At 45.5% G+C, this 19,403-nt stretch overlaps 1 protein-coding gene across 2 annotated transcripts in view; it reads left to right on the plus strand.

Annotated features, from left to right (window-relative positions):
- Positions 1–19,403, plus strand: part of sema3bl (sema domain, immunoglobulin domain (Ig), short basic domain, secreted, (semaphorin) 3bl) — a 196,309-nt gene that overhangs the window by 169,702 nt on the left and 7,204 nt on the right. The window contains exons 11-16 of one of the 2 annotated variants that reach the window (XM_072581859.1): positions 1,326–1,557; positions 9,023–9,114; positions 9,549–9,590; positions 9,686–9,843; positions 13,072–13,139; positions 18,257–18,393. In XM_072581859.1, coding sequence (XP_072437960.1) covers positions 1,326–1,557; positions 9,023–9,114; positions 9,549–9,590; positions 9,686–9,843; positions 13,072–13,139; positions 18,257–18,393 — 729 coding nt within the window. Of the gene's footprint in view, positions 1–1,325; positions 1,558–9,022; positions 9,115–9,548; positions 9,591–9,685; positions 9,844–13,071; positions 13,140–18,253; positions 18,394–19,403 lie in introns of both variants that reach the window. The other variant, XM_072581858.1, reaches the window with a different exon arrangement.

Consider the following 19,403-nt stretch of genomic DNA (forward strand, 5'->3'; position numbering starts at 1 on the left):
AATGATTTGGCAGGATGTTGTCTGGTTTAAAGGGTATTAGCTATGAGGAGACAAACTTGGTTTGTTTTCACTTGAACTTTAAAAGATGAGGAGCAACCTGTTGGATGTTTATAAAATTATGAGAGACACAAATAGAATAGAGTCCTTTTCCCAGGGTAGAACTGTCAATTACTTGGGGACATAGGTTTAACATAAAAGGGAGTAAGTTTAAAGGAGACATGAGAGGCACGTTTCTTTTTACACAGATGGTGATAAATGTCTGGAATACACTGCCAGAGCATGTGGTGATAGCAGATGCAATAGCAACATTTAAGAGACATCTTGATAGACTTTTCACTTTTTTTTTGTAAAAAATACAAGTGACAATAAATGACTGTTCTATTCTAGTCAGCGAATAGAACAGGATCTGAACTGCGTGGAGACAAAAAGGTTTTTGGGGTTTAGAAAGGCATCATTTGTCAGCTCTGTCTTTGTCCTGCTTAAGAATCATTTGCAAATACTCTACATCCTGGACAAATAACCCATGATATATGAATATCAATCCAACCACGGCTGATTGGGAATTTGAATTCAATTTTATTTTTAAAAAAAGCATTTGTACTACTAAAAAGACAATGATGATGAACATTTTCGTAAAAGAAACCAACTGGTTCATTGGTGTCTTTCAGGGAGGAGTCATAATGTCTTTACCTGGTTCAGTCTATAGTTATTGGACAAAAGCCCTTCTTCAGATTCCTGATGAAGGGCTTTTGCCCGAAATGTCAATTTTCCTGCTACTTGGATGCTGCCTGACCTGCTGTGCTTTTCCAGCACCACTCTAATCTTGGCTCTAACCTACAGCATCTCCAGTACTCACTTCTGCCTGGTCTAAAGTTATTCCAAGTCTACATCAATATGACTTGACTCTTAACTGCCCTATGAATTGGCTGAGCAAGCCATGCTGTTATATCAGAGTGCTACAGTGTGCTGTGGTTCATGTAGAAAGTTCAAGGGTGATCAGGGACAGACAGTGAATTCCGGCCCAGCTGACAATGTGACAGGAAATGCCAGGACATCTACCTAACCCCACATCGCCATGACTGAACTCTACCTCTAGGAGTCTTTGACAAGACATCTTGTCTTTCCCAGTTCAGGTGGCATGTACCAGTGGCCTGTTTGGATTATCTGCTAATGCCTTCTCACACAACCTGCAACCCCAGCCATTCACCACTCTTTTCTGGAGGACTTAAGTTGTTACGAAGTACTTATGAATGTCAGAAACCGTAATGTCATACCCCGTCTCTTGCTTTCATTCTAAATGGGGATCTTTTGTTTTGCTTCCACAGTGTCCGAGTAAGATCACCACCCAGCCCAGTCGGCTGTACACCAGCACCAAGAATTACCCAGACGATGTTTTGCATTTTGCTCGCAGCCATCCTCTTATGTTCCAGTCAGTGTTCCCTATCAACCAGCACCCGGTGCTCATCAAAACCAACGTCCAGTACAAGATGACGCAGATTGTGGTGGACCGGGTAGAGGCAGAAGACAGTCAATACGATGTCATGTTCATTGGGACAGGTATGCTGAATGCTGGGGTGGTCAATGCTTTTAAAGCAGCACAGTACTTAGAATGGGATAGAAGGTACAGTATTGAATTGAATTGAAATAGCTTTATTGTCACATGTGCTCACATGAGTACAGTGAAATGTTAACAAGTCACCACTTAACAGCGTTATCTTTGGTACAAAGGTACCTAGGTACAGAAAGTTAAACATTTCAGTCCTCCTTACTAAAATAGTTGAAAAACAAAGAAATACTGCTTACAATCCTGATAATTCAATACCACAGTTCAGTTCTAATGTTTACTATGTGAGCTCACTCCTACTCCTCTTCTAGCAACTTAGTCTTCCATTCTTTTCTCCTTTGTGTGTCTGTCTGGTTTTCCATTAAACGTATCTGTGCTGTTCCCTCCAACTGCTCCTCGTGCTAGTGAGTTCTGCATTCTGGTCACAGTCTGAGACTGTGTGAGTGAGGACTGTGCATTTGAAATCTTTCCAGTCGCACGTTTCTTAAATGTTCTGTCGGTGCTTCCTTGTGTTGTACTGCGTCAGTCCTGTCTGTGTATGAGGCTGTTTGACGAGTGCTTTGCATGTGAGTGTGTGTGGGCTTTGCATATGAAGGCCAGTCGTGGGAGAACTATGTATCATTACAGGTAAAAGGTAAGCTTGAGAAGGCAGGACCTTATGGTGTCCTCAGCCAAGAATCAAACTCACATTGTTGGTACCAGTGTGCATCACCGCCGTTCAGCCAACAGAGCTAACCAATGCTCTTGTATTCCAGTATAAATCCATGGATAGGGGTAGATGAGGCTTCAATTTTCAAGATATGGTTGGGCCAGGATTCTCTCCTGCTTTAGCTGCCTTGGCATGGATTTCAAGGATTTACAAGTTGATATTCAGGCCACATGCAAATGAATACTCATCCTGTTTGGTCACAAGATGAACATACCATTGTGTCCTGATTGGGTGAGTGGGTGGGTGGATGGGGCATTGGGTTGGGGTTAGGGAGCGTAAATGTAGTTCTGGCTCAGGGCAGAGACACTACCCACCGCACCACATCGATCTTAAATCTCTACTCACTTAAATACTGTCAGAGATCTGACGACACCAGGATTATAGTCCGGAAGGTTTATTTGAAATCACAAGCTTTCGGAGGGTAGCCCATTCGTCACCTGGTGTCATCTGATTTCTGACCTTGTCCACTTCACTCCATCACTGGCACCTCCACATCACTCACATAGTGTTCAGTATCCTATCTCACTTTTTTATCAATCCAAGGCATGGATCCATTAGTCCCCGAACTGCACGATAAAAGGACAGAGTAGGATACCTTCTGTCTCCTTCAGAGGACAATGCCACTCCCATAGACATGTGTTGAGGACTCATTCCTCATTCAACTTTGACATTTGGGGAGCTAATTTCCCGAGGTCAAACACTGGTGTCCTTAGCCACCAGCAAGAGCTATTGAGAGATCAGGGAGGGTATTGGATTCTCTGTGCAGAAGCCCACCCTTGCAAAACCAAATAGCCCGAAGCCCTGGAATGTTTAAACTGAACTTTATTTTATTTCCAATAATCCCCTGCCATGACTACTCTAAACAAAGTCCGGTGTGGCCACTCCCACTGACATTCTTACATAAAGCAGCACAGTGGTCCGGGTCGCTCCATCACTGAGCTCTCTTTGTTAACCGCACACTGAAATGTCTTTGCTTAGCACTGCAAATGTCAGAATTAACAGCTGAAAGTCTTGTGGTGTGACTGTGTGAGGTGAGACCAGGGCAAGAGACCGCAGCCATCAACTCAACAAACAACCCAGGAAATGTCAACACCAATCACTCTCCCGGAATCCTTTGTTTCATCCGTTTTTTAATCTTTTATTCGCACTCTGCGACGGAGAGTGTGGGACCAGGCCATTGTTCTGCTGGTGCCGGTTCTGCAACAGGAGATGATCCACGCTGGTGGCGGGTCCCTTTTAATTACCTCATGGGATGTGGGGTCTGGGGCAAGGCCAGAATTTGTTGCCCATCCCCAATTGTCCCTTCAACTGAGTGGCTCACCTGGCCATTCCAGAGTCAACTAAATTAACCGTAAGTCACTTTGCTACAGGTCTGGAGTCACGTGTAGGCCAGACTGGCTAAAGATTACAGAATCCCTACAGTGCTGAAAGAGGCCATTCGGCCCACTGAGTTAGCACCGACCCCCTGAAGAGCGTCACACCTGCTCACGGCCCCTTATCCCTATAGAACATAGAACAGTGCAGCACAGAACAGGCCCTTCAGCCCACAATGTTGTGCCGACCACTGATCCTCATGTATGCACCCTCAAATTTCTGTGACCACATGCATGTCCAGGAGTCTCTTAAATGTCCCCAATGACCCTGCCTCCACAACTGCTGCTGGCAACGCATTCCATGCTCTCACAACTCTCTGTGTAAAGAACCGCCTCTGACATCCCCTCTATACTTTCCTCCAACCAGCTTAAAACTATGACCCCTCGTGTTAGTCACTTCTGCCCTGGGAAATGGTCTCTGGCTATCGACTCTATCAATGCCTCTCATTATCTTGATTCGGAGATGCTGGTGTTGGACTGGGATGTACAAGGTTAAAAATCACACAACACCAGGTTAGAGTCCAACAGGTTTAATTGGAAGCACACTATCTTTCGGAGCGACACTCCTTCATCAGGTGATTGGATCAGAATCACCTGATGAAGGAGCGTCACTCCGAAAGCTAGTGTGCTTCCAAGTAAACCTGTTGGACTCTAACCTGGTGTTGTGTGATTTTTAATCTCATTATCTTGTATACCTCAATTAGGTCCCCTCTTCTCCTCCTTTTCTCCAATGAAAAAAGTCCGAGCTCAGTCAACCTCTCTTCATAAGATAAGCCCTCCAGTCCAGGCAGCATCCTGGTAAACTCTTCTGAACCCTCTCTCTCCAAAGGATCCACATTTTTCTTATAATAGGATTGACCACAATTGGACGCAGTATTCCAAGTGCGGTCTAACCAAAGTTTTATAGAGCTGCAACAAGATCTCATGACTCTTAAACTCAATCCCCCTTTTAATGAAAGCCAATACACCATATGCTTTCTTAACAACCTTGTCCACTTGGGTGGCCATTTTAAGGGATCTGTGTACCTGCACCCCAAGATCCCTCTGCTCCTCCACACTGCCAAGACTCCTATCCTTAATCCTGTACTCTGCTTTCAAATTCGACCTTCCAAAGTGCATCACCTCACATTTATCCAGGTTGAACTCCATCTGCCACCTCTCAGCCCATTTCTGCATCCTGTCAATGTCCTGCTGCAGCCTACAACAGCCCTCTATACTGTCAACGACACCTCCAACCTTTGTGTCATCTGCAAATTTGCTGACCCATCCTTCAATCCCCTCATCCAAGTCATTAATAAAAATTACAAACAATAGAGGCCCAAGGACAGAGCCCTGTGGAACACCACTCACCACAGACTTCCAGGCAGAATATTTTCCTTCTACTACCACTCGCTGTCTTCTGTTGGCCAGCCAATTCTATATCCAGACAGCTAAGTTCTCCTGTATCCCATTCCTCCTGACCTTCTGAATAAGCCTACCATGGGGAACCTTATCAAATGTCTTGCTGAAGTCCATATACACTACATCCACTGCTCGACCCTCATCAAGTTTTCTAGCCACGTCCTCAAAGAACTTGATAAGGTTTGTGAGGCATGACCTGCCCCTCACAAAGCCGTGTTGACTGCATTTAATCAAGCCATGCTCTTCCAGAGGTCATAAATCCTATCCCTCAGAATCCTTTCTAACACCTTGCAGACGACAGACGTAAGACTTACTGGTCTGTAATTGCCGGGGATTTCCCTATTTCCTTTCTTGAAGAGAGGAATTACATTTGCCTCTCTCCATTCCTCAGGTACGACTCCAGTGGAGAGTGAGGATGACAAGATCTTCGCAAATGGCGAAGCAATTGCATTTCTCGTTTCCCAAAGCAGCTGAGGACAAATCTGGTCTGGGCCTGGCGACTTGTCAATCTTAACGTTTGACAAAATTTTCAGCACATCAGCTTCCTCTATCTCTGTCCATTTCAGCATGCACACCTGCTCTTCAAAGGTTTCATTCACTACAAAGTTCGTTTCTTTCATAAAGACAGAACCCTACATTTCCCATGGCTAGCCTAGCTCACTTGCTCATCCCTGGTCACTGTAGGCAATTTGGCGTGACCAATCCATCTAACCGCACGTGCTTAGACTGTGGAAGGAAAGCTGGGCACCTGGAGGAAAGCCACGCAGAGATAGGGAGACCGTGCAAACGCCACACAGACAGTCCTCCAAGGGTGGAATCAAACCCCCAGGCCCTGAGGAAGCAGTGCTAACCACTGAGCCCATGATGGCAACTTTATTGTCCGAAGCACATTAATGAACCAGATGTGTCTTTACAACAGTTGATTGTAATTTCATGGTTGCCTTTACGGAGACTGGATTTCGATTCCAAATATTAGTAGTTGAATTTAAACTCCACCAGCCACCATGGTGGGATTAGACCTTGCTTTAACACACAATTAGGATGAGCCTTTAGATTATTAGTCCAGGAACGTTGCCACTACACCCTACAATTAAACATCCTCAAGGCCTAGTTTAGTTTAACATTGTGAACTCTTCCTGAAGTCGGGTGAGACATGTACTTTGCTTGTCTGTAGGTCAGGAATTAGCAACTCTTCCTGTCCTGACTAGGCAGACTAGTGATAGATTACAGAGCCCCTACAGTGCAGAAAGAGGCCTTTGAGCCCATCGATTGTGCACCGACCCTCCGAAGGGCTTTGCTCCTGTGCCACTGAAACTTGCCATAGTCCCTTGCGCTGCTTTCTCATGAATAGAAAATAGTGGGTAGTTAGTTTAATCTGAGGGTCACTACACGTCAGGAGAGAGACAAGGTTACAAAAACCTCCATGGTAACCTCAACCAAGGCAAGAATTGAAACTTGAAAGGGTTCAGAAAAGATTTACAAGGATGTGCCAGGGTTGGGGGATTTGAGCTATAGGGAGAGGCTGAATAGGCTGGGGCTGTTTTCCCTGGAGCGTCGGAGGCATCTCCAAATCGGGACTAGATTGGGTTGGGATATCTGGTAACCCAGTTGGCTGGATGGCTGGTTTACCGTATAAAGCCACACTAATCATACAGTCATAGAGTCATAGAGATGTACAGCATGGAAACAGACCCTTCGGTCCAACCCGTCCATGTCGACCAGATATCCCAACCCAATCTAGTCCCACCTGCCAGCACCCAGCCCATATCCCTCCAAACCCTTCCTATTCATATACCCATCCAAATGCCTCTTAAATGTTGCAATTGTACCAGCCTCCACCACATCCTCTGGCAGCTCATTCCATACACATACCACCCTCTGCGTGAAAAAGCTGCCCCTTAGGCCCCTTTTATATCTTTCCCCTCTCACACTAAACCTATGCCCTCTAGTTCTGGACTCCCCGACCCCAGGGAAAAGACTTTGTCTATTTATCCTATGCATGCCCCTCATAATTTTGTAAACCTCTATAAGGTCACCCCTCAGCCTCTGACGTTCCAGGGAAAACAGCCCCAGCCTGTTCAGCCTCTCCCTGTAGCTCACATCCTCCAACCCTGGCAACATCCTTATAAATCTTTTCTGAACCCTTTCAAGTTTCACAACATCTTTCCGATAGGAAGGAGACCAGAATTGCACGCAATATTCCAACAGTGGCCTAACCAATGTCCTGTACAGCCGCAACATGACCTCCCAACTCCTGTACTCAATACACTGACCAATAAAGGAAAGCTTACTAAACACCTTCTTCACTATCCTATCTACCTGCGACTCCACTTTCAAGGAGCTATGAACCTGCACTCCAAGGTCTCTTTGTTCAGCAACACTCCCTAGGACCTCACCATTAAGTGTATAAGTCCTGCTAAGATTTGCTTTCCCAAAATGCAGCACCTGGCATTTATCTGAATTAAACTCCATCTGCCACTTCTCAGCCCAATGGCCCATCTGGTCCAGATCCTGTTGTAATCTGAGGTAATCCCTTCGCTGTCCACTGCACCTCCAATTTTGGTGTCATCTACAACTTACTAACTGTACCTCTTATGCTCGCATCGAAATAATTTATGTAAATGACAAAAAGTAGAGGGCCCAGCACCGATCCTTGTGGCACTCCACTGGTCACAGGCCTCCAGTCTGAAAAACAACGCTTCACCATCACCCTCTGTCTTCTACCTTTGAATAGAGATGTACAGCACAGAAACAGACCTTGTGGTCCAACTGGTCCATGCCGACCAGATATCCTAAATTAATTTAGTCCCATTTGCCAGCACTTGGCCCATATCCCTCTAAAGCCTTCCTATTCGTATATCCATCCAGAAACCTATTAAATGTTGTAAATTTACCAGGTTCCACCACTTCCTCTGGCAGCTCATTCCATACACGTACCACCGTCTGAGTGAAACAGTTGCCCCTTAGGTCCCTTTTATATCTTTCTCCTCTCACCCTAAACCTATGCCCTCTAGTTCTGGACTCCCCCACCCCAGAGAAAAGACCTTGTTTATTTACCCTATCCATGCCTCTCCTGATTTTATAAACCTCTATAAGGTCACCCCTCAGCCTCTGAAACTCCAGGGAAAACAGCCCCAGCCTGTTCAGCCTCTCCCTATAGCTCAAATCCTCCAACCCTGGCAACATCCTTGTAAATCTTTTCTGAACCCTTTCAAGTTTCACAACATCCTTTCGATAGGAGGAAGACCAGAATTGCATGCAATGTTCCAAAAGTGGCCAATGACTTAACAGTTTCTACAGTAATGCAGGAAACATGGCGACCAGTCTGCACAGCACACTCCCAAAATAAACAGCAGTGTGACCATGACCAGGTAATCTGTTATCCAATTGCTCTTGATTGAGGGATAAATATTAACCTTGACTCTGGTGACAATTCCATGACTCTTTCTTGAAATAGAATTCCTACAGTGGGGAAACACGTCCTACGGCCCAACAAGTCCACAGCGACCCTCCGAAGAGTAACCCAACCAGATCCATTCCCCTACCCTATTATCCTATATTTACCCCAGACCAATGCACCTAACCTACACAGCCCTGAACACTATGGGCAATTTAGCACGGCCAATTCATCTAGCCTGCATATCTTCGGACTGTGGGAGGAAACTGGGGCACCCGGAGGAAACCCGCACAACACGGGGAGAATGTGCAAACTCCATACAGGCAGTCGCCCGAGGCTGGGATTGAACCCTGGTCACTGGTGCTGTGCGGCAGCAGTGCTAACCACTGAGCTATAGTGTCATGGAATCTTCTCTACTCACTTAGAAAGGCAAAACCAGGGAGAGAAGTGTCAGGTGCAAGAGTTGAGGGAGTCCACAGGATGATAACAGACGAAGGAGCATGGGCAAGGTGAACAACAGTGTTCCCTTTGGTTCTTCCTGATTACTGTTTTGTGAAGAGTATTATCTTTCTCTGAAGATACTGGGCTAGTCCTGAAGACAATTGCCCTGCGGAAGGGTAACGGCGTACAGAGTGAGGAAGTTATCCTCGAAGAACTCCAGGTTTTTAAGGTATTCATTTTACCATCTAGCTATGGTCTGATAATATTGGATCCTACTTCCTATGCATTTTAATCATGTCCCCACCTCAGTCTCCTCTGCTCTAAGGAAAATAGCCTCAGTCTGTCCAATAGCACCTCCTAACTAATACTCTCCGGCCCAGGGCAGCATCCTGATAAATCTCCTCTGTACCCTCCTAAGTGCAATCACATCCTTCCTATAATGTGGATTCCAGAACTGCACACAATCCTCTTGTTGTGACCGCACCAATGTTTTATACAGTTCCAACATAACCCCGCTGCTCTTAAACTCTGTGCCTCAACTAATAAAGGCCAGTGTCCCTTTTGGCACCTCACCCATTTTATCTATCAGTCTCCGGAGTAATTCTCCAGGAAAGGGAGAGATACGCAGATGTCCAATAATGATTTCTATTTTCACGTTGCCAGATTCCGAATCCTATCACGTCAATGGAGATATCAGTAAAACGGGTAGGTATCATTGCCGTGGTATTCTTTTGGTGGATGTAGATTTTTCCTGTTGATTGCCACTTAACGTCCCTCCTGTGTCCTCTGCCCCCTTGCAGCAGCAGCTGTACGTTGGCTCGAGGGTAGGCGTTGCCCAGGTGAAGCTCCATCAGTGTGAGACTTATGGTAATGCATGTGCCGAGTGCTGCCTCGCCAGAGACCCCTACTGTGCCTGGGATGGAAGCTCCTGTACCAGATACCTGCCAGCTGCTAAAAGGTACTGTGTCTGGAATCTTTACACTGGCTCCGAAATAACATGTGTGTATGTGCTGGGGAAGGCTGGCTTAGATAGTTTTCACCAACTTGCTCAGGAACATCTAGAGCTGGTGGGACTTACGCCTGGACCTCCTGGCTCAGAGGCCGGAACACTGCCACTGTACCTCAAGAGGCCAGTTTATATGAACACATTAATAGATGAAAGGAATGCACAAATCTGTACCTATGTTCACATCTGGTTAACACATGGTGGACAACTCTGTTTATCCTTTGAGTACTGTGCATTATACTGTGTATTTTGGAATATTGCATGCAATTCTGGTCTCCTTCCTATCGGAAAGATGTTATGAAACCTGAAAGGATTCAGAACAGATTTACAAGGATGTTGCCAGGGTTGGAGGATTTGAGCTATAGGGAGAAGTTGAGTCAGCTGGGGCTGTTTTCCCTGGAGCATCGGACGCTGAGGGGTGACCTTATAGAGGTTATAAAATCATGAGGGGCATCGATAGGTTAAATAGACTAAGTCTCTTCCCTGGGGTGGGGGAGTCCAGAACTAGAGGGCATAGGTTTAGGGTGAGAGGGGAAAGATATAAAAGAGACCTAAGGGCCACCTTTTTCACGCAGAGGGAGGTACGTGTATGGACTGAGCTGCCAGAGGAAGTGATGGAGGCTGGTGCAATTGCAACATTTAAAAGGCATCTGGATGGGTATATGAATAGGAAGGGTTTGGAGGGATATAGGCCAGGTGCTGGCAGGTGGGACTAGATTGGATTAGATTACATTACATTACAGTGTGGAAACAGGCCCTTCGGCCCAACACGTCCACACCGAACCGCCGAAGCGCAACCCACCCATACCCCTACATTTACCCCTTACCTAACACTACGGGCAATTTAGCATGGCCAATTTACCTGACCTGCACATCTTTGGACTGTGGGAGGAAACCGGAGCACCCGGAGGAAACCCACGCCGACACGGGGAGAACGTGCAAACTCCACACAGTCAGTCGCCTGAGGCGGGAATTGAACCCAGGTCTCTGGCGCTGTGAGGCAGCAGTGCTAACCACTGTGCCACCATGCCAACCCCATTGGGTTGAGATATCTGGTTGTCATGAACGAGTTGGACCAAAGGGCCTGTTTCTGTGTTGTACATCTCTATAAGTTTAGATAATTATAGAGCCTGTGACCTCTGATCATCAAATCCCTACAGTACTGAAAGATACCATCCCACCCAGAGCCATCCCCCCAACCTATCCATGTAGCCCCACATTTAGCATGGCCAATCCACCTAAACTGCACATCTTTTGAATTGTGGGAGGAAACAGGAGTACCCAGAGGAAACCATGCAGACAGGGGGAGAACGTGCAGACTCCACACAGACAGTCACCTCAAGTTGGAATTGAACCCAGGTCCTTACTGCTGTGAGGCAGCAGTCTAACCATTGAGCTACCGTGCCACCCTAATGTTGAATATTGAACAACATATCTACAGGAGTGGCTGTACACAAGTACTCCACAGTTTCATTTGCCTGATTCCCACCATCTCCCCCCCACCCCCCCGCACCCCACCTCCACCATCCAAACCCCTCACTCTCACTCCCAGCAGTAGGTGCCATGCCCTGTCGGCTAGCTTACATTGCTGATTATTCTTAACCACAAACACCACCCTCCAACTGATGCTTGTGAGTGTATTCACCAGCAACGGTTGCTGGGGAGTCATGGGAAGCGATAACCCTGGAGGGGTTGTCCCCTTCTCTGTGTGGATGGTGAAGCCCATTGCAATGCCAAACAGTAGCCTTCAGTTCAATCTGTGTAGATCAGGGGCTAACTCATATGTGGGTCAACAGAAAATGAATGAAAGCAAAATACTGCAGATGCTGGAAATCTGAAATAAACACAGAAATTGCTAGAGACATTCAGCAGGTCTGGTGCATTTGTGGTCAGAGAAACAGGTAATGTTTCAAGTCCAATATGACTCCTCTTGGGCGACATATTGAATCCACATTATTAGGGAAGCACTTAAAACAGAGAGAGTGAGTAATCCATCAGGTGCAGTTTTGAAACCTTCCATTTTTGTTTAAGTCTATGAGACACCCTTCTGTGTTAGCGGGACTCCAAACCCACGCTAACCAGGAAGATCCTCACAACTGCTCAGACCATTGGATTGGCTGTGTAGGTTGGAAACGTACTCTGTGACACTGAAGGGAGCTGGGAGTATACCTTGTGGCACAGACTCCCATCCCCACATGCCCAAGCCTAACCCAGTGGGAATCCCCCATTCCCCCAACCACCCCTCATCCTCCCACAAGGTTTAAGGCTAACTATTCTCTCGCCCTACCCCAATCTAACCTCCTCTGATTGGCATGTTACTAAGACCCTGCCCATTCTAAATAGCTGGGGCCATCTGCCCCAACACAGATTACTCACCCACTATAGAAATCATGGAATCTCCTACAGTGTGGAAGCAGGCCATTCCGCCCATCAGGTCCACATCGACCCTACCGAAGAGCATCCCACCCAGGCCCCTCTCCCCCCCCATCCTATCCCTGTAAACCCTGCATTTCCCATTTCTAACCTACCTCACCTGCAGCTCCCTCGACACTATGGACAGTTTAGCACGGCCAACTTTAGACTTACCTCCTGCCCACAATTGTCAACCCATGTGATTCAACTTCACAGACCATCACATATTCACCTGCAGAACTACTGGGGCAAGGGGACTTCTTTCAAATATGTTCACGGAACGTGAGCCTCAGTGGCTGGGCCAGCGTGATGGCTTGATAGGGCAGAGTCAGCCATGTTGCAGTAGGCCTAGAGTCACATATAGACCAGACAGGTTAAGAATAGCAGATTCCTTCCCGACAGGACATTAATGAACCAGATGGGTTTTAAGATGCACAACAGTTTCCATTAGGTTAGCCTTTTTAGCCTCATTCCAGATGTTTATTGAATTAAAATTTGACCATCCAGGAATTGAAACCATGTCACTGGAGCATTAGTTAACAGTTCTGGATCACTAGTCTAGTGACACTGCCACTGTCACCCCAATTTCACCCACAAACCATTCACTTACAGCATTTATAGAGGTACCAGAATTCTGAGAATAGTTAGTCCCCATCGCCATAAGGGCACACAGTCTGAGAGGGAAAGGCATTTAGCGGATGAGCTGATCTCTTCGGCAAGATTGTGTTAAAGAGCCTGAGATTCTCTTTGTGTCCTCTCTTTGTTTAGACGTTTCCGGAGACAGGATATTTGGAACGGTAACCCCATTCACCAGTGTCTGGATCAGAGTCTGATTGGTAAGAACGACCACATCTCTGCCTCCAATCTGTCTCCTTTCTGCTGTATCCACCAGCGTGCTTTCTACATATCAAAGTGATGTCTCTGAGATGGGATTAATGAGCAATCAATGTGTAAATCCAGCCAGGGAGGGACGGATGCCATATATGGGATGCAAACAGGGGAGATGCTCTGAGGAATATTCCCCTCATGAAAGGAGGGGACGCAATTTTTAAATAAAGAGTCAGTTGTTTAACATGGAGATGAGAAGGATTTTTTTCCTTTCAGCGTGGAAGTTTTTTCCCCAGAGATTGGTGGAGAAGGCAGAGCTATCAAATAGTTTTTGAGGCTGAAAGAGACAGATTCTGCACTGATAAGAGAGTCAGGGTTTAATGGGGATAGGGCTCATGCCCAAAACGTCAATTCTCCTGCTCCTTGGATGCTGCCTGACCTGCTGCGCTTTTCCAGCAACACATTTTCAGCTTTAATGGGGATAGACAAGGAAGTCAATAGACAATAGACAATAGACAATAGATGCAGGAGTAGGCCATTCAGCCCTTCGAGCCTGCACCGCCATTCAATATGATCATGGCTGATCATTCCCAATCAGTATCCTGTTCTAGCCTTATCTCCATAACCCTTGACTCCACTATCTTTAAGAGCTCTATCCAATTCTTTCTTAAATGAATCCAGAGACTGGGCCTCCACTGCCCTCTGGGGCAGAGCATTCCACACAGCCACCACTCTCTGGGTGAAGTAGTTTCTCCTCATCTCTGTAGAGTTGAGGTCACCATTAGATCAGCCATGAGCAGACCCAATGTGGTGAAAGGCCTCCCTGCCATTCCTGATTCCTGTGCTGGTTAAATCGACTGAGCATTTGAATCTCATGTCAATGGTGCTGTGCATAACTTGTTGTCCTTCAGCAGGATTTGTTCCCATTCAGTTCAGAGACTATTCTGGTTAGCATTAAGCGTTGTCCTTTCTCTCTTGCATGCTAACCTATGGTACGGGGCGTATGGGTCAGGAAACTGAATCTTTTGTTGCCATGAGCCTTCTCCTTGGGATCACAAATTCCTAGATCGGACTGAGGGACAGATAAATACTCAACCTGGAATTGTTCCCCCACCCCAGCCACACACAAATCCATCCAGGAATCTGAATGAGGGTGGTTGAGAATTTCAAACTATTTTGTACTTTTCACTTAATTCTTGCTGATAACTGGGTCCCGATCATAAAGGTAAAAACAATGACTGCAGATGCTGGAAACCAGATTCTGGGTTAATGGTGCTGGAAGAGCACAGCAGGTCAGGCAGCATCCGAGCAGCAGTAAAATCGACGTTTCGGGCAAAAGCCCTTCATCAGGAATAAAGCCTTCCTAATGAAGGGCTTTGCCCGAAACGTCGATTTTACTGTTTCTCGGATGCTGCCTGAACTGCTGTGCTCTTCCAGCACCACTAATCCAGAATCCCGATCATAAAGACTCATTTCCTAAATGGTGGTTTCCCTTCATGCCATGAATATGAGCTACAATTAAATATTAATGTATTAATTAAAAATCCCAAGCCTGAGAGTTGTCTATCACTAAATACTAACTACTAAGTTTTTTAAAAAATATGTATTTTACCCCCTTATACAAATGTTCTTTTACTCACTCTCATTCCTACTGCTTGCTGCACAGCCATGTTTTTTTTTCTAGAATGTTCCTCGCAGTAAGATGCTGGGCCTGTGAGCCAGGCTTAAGTGGCAAGTTCCCAGTCTGCAGTGTTTTGTCAGGTGCTCTCTCACAGAGGGAGAGGGACAGTGCTGAAGGGACAAAGCCACACACACAGGGCAGTCGGCTACTGAGCAACATCGGCAAAGGTCTGACTGAAGATCATTTTCCCACCCTTTCTATCAGGCAAAGGTGCACAGAGCAGGAAGATTTGAACTGGATAAATAGAATCAATCTGAGAAGAAAGCACATGAATGCGACCTCTTTCATGTTGGGTCCTTTGCTAAGCCTCCCTCTTTAAGACCTCTCACTCCTTGACCCCACTCCCTCAACCTCCTCTTCCACTCCTATCCAGAACTCACCACAACTAAAAGTAATTATATTTGCCTTTCTCTTGAAAGCACTCTCCTTTACACAGCTTCATATCAGTATTTGGAACCTAATTCTGTCTTAAAAAGAATTTTAGAGCGTAATATTTCAGGGGTAATAGTCATCTTTCAAAGTGCCCATGGCTTTTCCTGTTCTCAATGCTTCCACTGCCTACATGGTACCAAGTGTCTGTTCAGGTTTCAGTTTGTTTGGAGATCAGAACCAACATTGCAAACTGATGCCCACTGTGATGCTGTCCTGGTCTTTGCCAATTAGCTCGTTGACTGCATAGAACATAGAACATAGAGCATAGAACAGTACAGAACAGGCCCTTCAGCCCACGATGTTGTGCCGACCACTGATCCTCATGTATGCACCCTTAAATTTCTGTGACCATATGCATGTCCAGGAGTCTCTTAAATATCCCCAATGACCCTGCCTCCACAACTTCTGCTGGCAACGCATTCCATGCTCTCACAACTCTCTGTGTAAAGAACCCGCCTCTGACATCCCCTCTATACTTTCCTCCAACTAGCTTAAAACTATGACCCCTCGTGTTAGTCATTTCTGCCCTGGGAAATATTCTCTGGCTATCGACTCTATCTATGACTCTCATTATCTTGTAAACGTCAGTTAGGTCCCCTCTTCTCCTCCTTTTCTCCAATGAAAAAAGTCCGAGCTCAGTCAATCTCTCTTCATAAGATAAGCCCTCCAGTCCAGGCAGCATCCTGGTAAACCTCCTCTGAACCCTCTCCAAAGCATCCACATCTTTCTTATAATAGGGCGACCAGAACTGGACGCAGTATTCCAAGTGCAGTCCAACCAAAGTTTTATAGAGCTGCAACAAGATCTCATGACTCTTAAACTCAATCCCCCTGTTAATGAAAGCCAAAACACCATATGCTTTCTTAACAACCCTGTCCACTTGGGTGACCATTTTAAGGGATCTATGTACCTGCACCCCAAGATCCCTCTGTTCCTCCACACTGCCAAGAATCCTATCCTTAATCCTGTACTCAGCTTTCAAATTCGACCTTCCAAAATGCATGACCTCACATTTATCCAGGTTGAACTCCATCTGCCACCTTTCAGCCCATTTCTGCATCCTGTCAATGTCCCGCTGCAGCCTACAACAGCCCTCTATACGGTCAACGACACCTCCAACCTTTGTGTCATCTGCAAACTTGCTGACCCATCCTTCAATCCCCTCATCCAAGTCATTAATAAAAATTACAAACAATAGAGGCCCAAGGACAGAGCTCTGTGGAACACCACTCACCACAGACTTCCAGGCAGAATATTTTCCTTCTACTACCACTCGCTGTCTTCTGTTGGCCCGCCAATTCTATATCCATGGCAACCCAATGCTTGACACTTCACTCTCTGAAACAATGTCAGAAGGCACAAGAATCTGCCACACAGACGCTAAAGATTCGGGCATGTTCCTCCCTATCTCACCTTCCAAAATGATTTTTCCTGACTAGTGGAGGAGCTGAACATGGGAAAAGGACAATTTGTACTGCAATGGTCTACCCTCATCTTTCCAAGAGCACAGATTTTTGTGTCCTACCCAGGCTGACCTCCACTCTTTGAACCCATTTCTTGGTTCAGGGCTTGTCAAGAAACTATACAGAGCAACCGCGATTATCCGAACAGCACGGGTGAGGAGTATCTTGTTTGGATAACCGAATGTTCAGATAATCGAAAGTTCGGATAATATAGTTTAACCAAACATCGGGACCTTGACATCTTGTTCAGATAATCTGAAATTTGGATAATCGACTTTTGAAGAACCTAGGTTGGTGTGAATACAAACCCAACCACCTACTGTAATTGGTGAAAATTGTCAACATTGACAAAAGATAGGAGCAACTAGCAAAGGATATAATTATATTGGAGACCGTTCGGAGAAGATTCTCTGGATTGTCTATTGATGAGACATTGAGCAGTTCCACCCCATACTCTCTAGGGTTTAGAAGAATGAAAGAAGATCTAATTGAGATGTCAAGATGCTAAAAGAGATTGACAACGCAGACATAGAGAGGATATTTCCCTGTGGGGAGTTCCAGAATGAGAGGTCATAATATTAAGCTAAAAGGTTGGCAGATATAAAACAGAGACAACAACAAATTCTTCTCTTGAAGAGTCATAAATCTGTGGAGTGATCTACCACAGTGGATGCTGGGACACTGAGTAAATTTAAGGAGGAGACAAACAGATTGTCAATTAGTAATCATAGAATCCCTACAGCATGGAGGTAGCCCACACTGACACTCCAGAGAGCAACCCACCAAGATCCACCCCATCCCTGCATTTACCATGGCTAACTCACCCAGCCTATACATCCCTGGACACACTGGGCCATTTCCCATGACCAATCCATCCTGACTTGCACATCTTTGGACTGTGGGAGGAAACCTGCACAGACATGGGGAAAACGTGCAAACTCCACACAGTCATCCGAAGGTTGAATTGAACCTGGATCTTTTGCACTGACAGGTAGCAGTACTGACCATTGAGCTACCATGCTACTCTGGGTTAAAGGGTTGTGGGAGCTGGCAGGAAAGTGGAGTTGAGACCAGGATGTGTTTATCCACAATCATATCAAATGGCATAGCAGACCCGAGGGATTGAACAGCCTATTCCTGCTTCTGTTCCTTATTGTTCTTAAACATTCTAAGGAGTGAGAAATCAAACTTCTTGAACATAATTAACAGAAGAACTATGCAGAATTTGTGAATTATTTTGATGCAGCCAGGTATTATGATATGGAAGGCTGTACCCGATGGGGCAGTGGAAGTAGATTCAATAGAAATTTCAAGAGGTAAGTTGAGAAATACTAGAAAAGCCTGGTTAATAGGGAATGAGCCGCGGAGTGAGATTAATTGGATAGCTCTTTCAAAGAGTGGGCACTGGCAACAGTGAGGCTGAGTGGCCTCCTCCTGCACTGATGGGTACACATGGACCAAAATGAACGGCCATTTTGAAATTTGACCCTCACTGATTTGAGCGTAACCTAAACAAAAAATTGTGATTGTTTTTAATCGCTCACAGTAGAAGAGTTTGATAGTGCGGAGGAGAGAGTAGTGTATGGGACTGAACACAACAGCACCTTTCTTGAATGCATCCCAAAGTCTCTTCAGGCCACCGTTAAATGGTTCATCCAGCGAGCTGTGGACGATATGAAAGATGAGGTGAGTGGAACCATTTAATGATTGACGAAGTGGTGGAGGTTGATAAAATTCCAACATTTAAAAGGCATTTGGATGGGTATATAGGTAGGAAGGGTTTAGAGGGATATGGGCCAAATGCTGGCAAATGGGACTGGATTAATTTAGGATATCTGGTCGGCATAGTCCAGTTGGACTGACAAGTCTGTTTCCATGCTGTAAGACTCTATCTCTTGGGCTAGCTGTTGTATATTTCACATCTCAGATCTAGGCAGAAGATCACATTAATTTCTGTGTCAACACAAACTTTATTTGGAAGGGTATTATGTAATGCTTTCAAATGTCTGCTCCATCTTCTCACCCTTTATGCAGTTCTGCTTACCTCTCTTCGTCATCCTCACTGCAACTAACTCTGCATTTTATATCTCATAATAAAATAAACAAAACTACTGGTTGGCAGCTTTGCCTTAAATTTCCTCTAGTTGGCATGGACAAGTTGGACCGGAGGGTCTGTTTCCATGCTGTATGGCTCTCTGACTCTATGACATTTAAAGTGCCTGGGTCAGCATTTATTTCCCAACCCTACTTGCCCAGAGGGCAGTTAAAGAGTCACCCACGTTGCTGTGGGTCTGGAGTCACCTGTACATCTGACCGGGGTAAGGATGGCAGATTTCCTCCCCTAAAGGGCATGAGTGAACATGATGGATTTTTAATAACAATCAACATGATTGTTATTAGTCTAGGTTTCGTTCCAGTTTTTTAAAACAAATATTGCATTCACATGTCACCATCATGCGGTATAAATGTTGGGTTTTTAGCCATATTCTACAATGTAATCTGTACTACAAATTGACGATCAACATCCTTCTTTAGATAAGGAAACCAATATTGTACACAGACACCCAGGTGAGATCTCATCAGTACCTCATATAACTGAAGCAGAATTCCTAGTTTTTTTTAAATTCAATTCTCTTCATGAAAAACAATATTATTTAATTTTATAGAATCTAGTAATATTCCTGATTACCTGTTAG

Source organism: Chiloscyllium punctatum, chromosome 12, assembly GCF_047496795.1.
Source record: "Chiloscyllium punctatum isolate Juve2018m chromosome 12, sChiPun1.3, whole genome shotgun sequence".
Classification (NCBI taxonomy): Eukaryota; Metazoa; Chordata; class Chondrichthyes; order Orectolobiformes; family Hemiscylliidae; genus Chiloscyllium; species Chiloscyllium punctatum.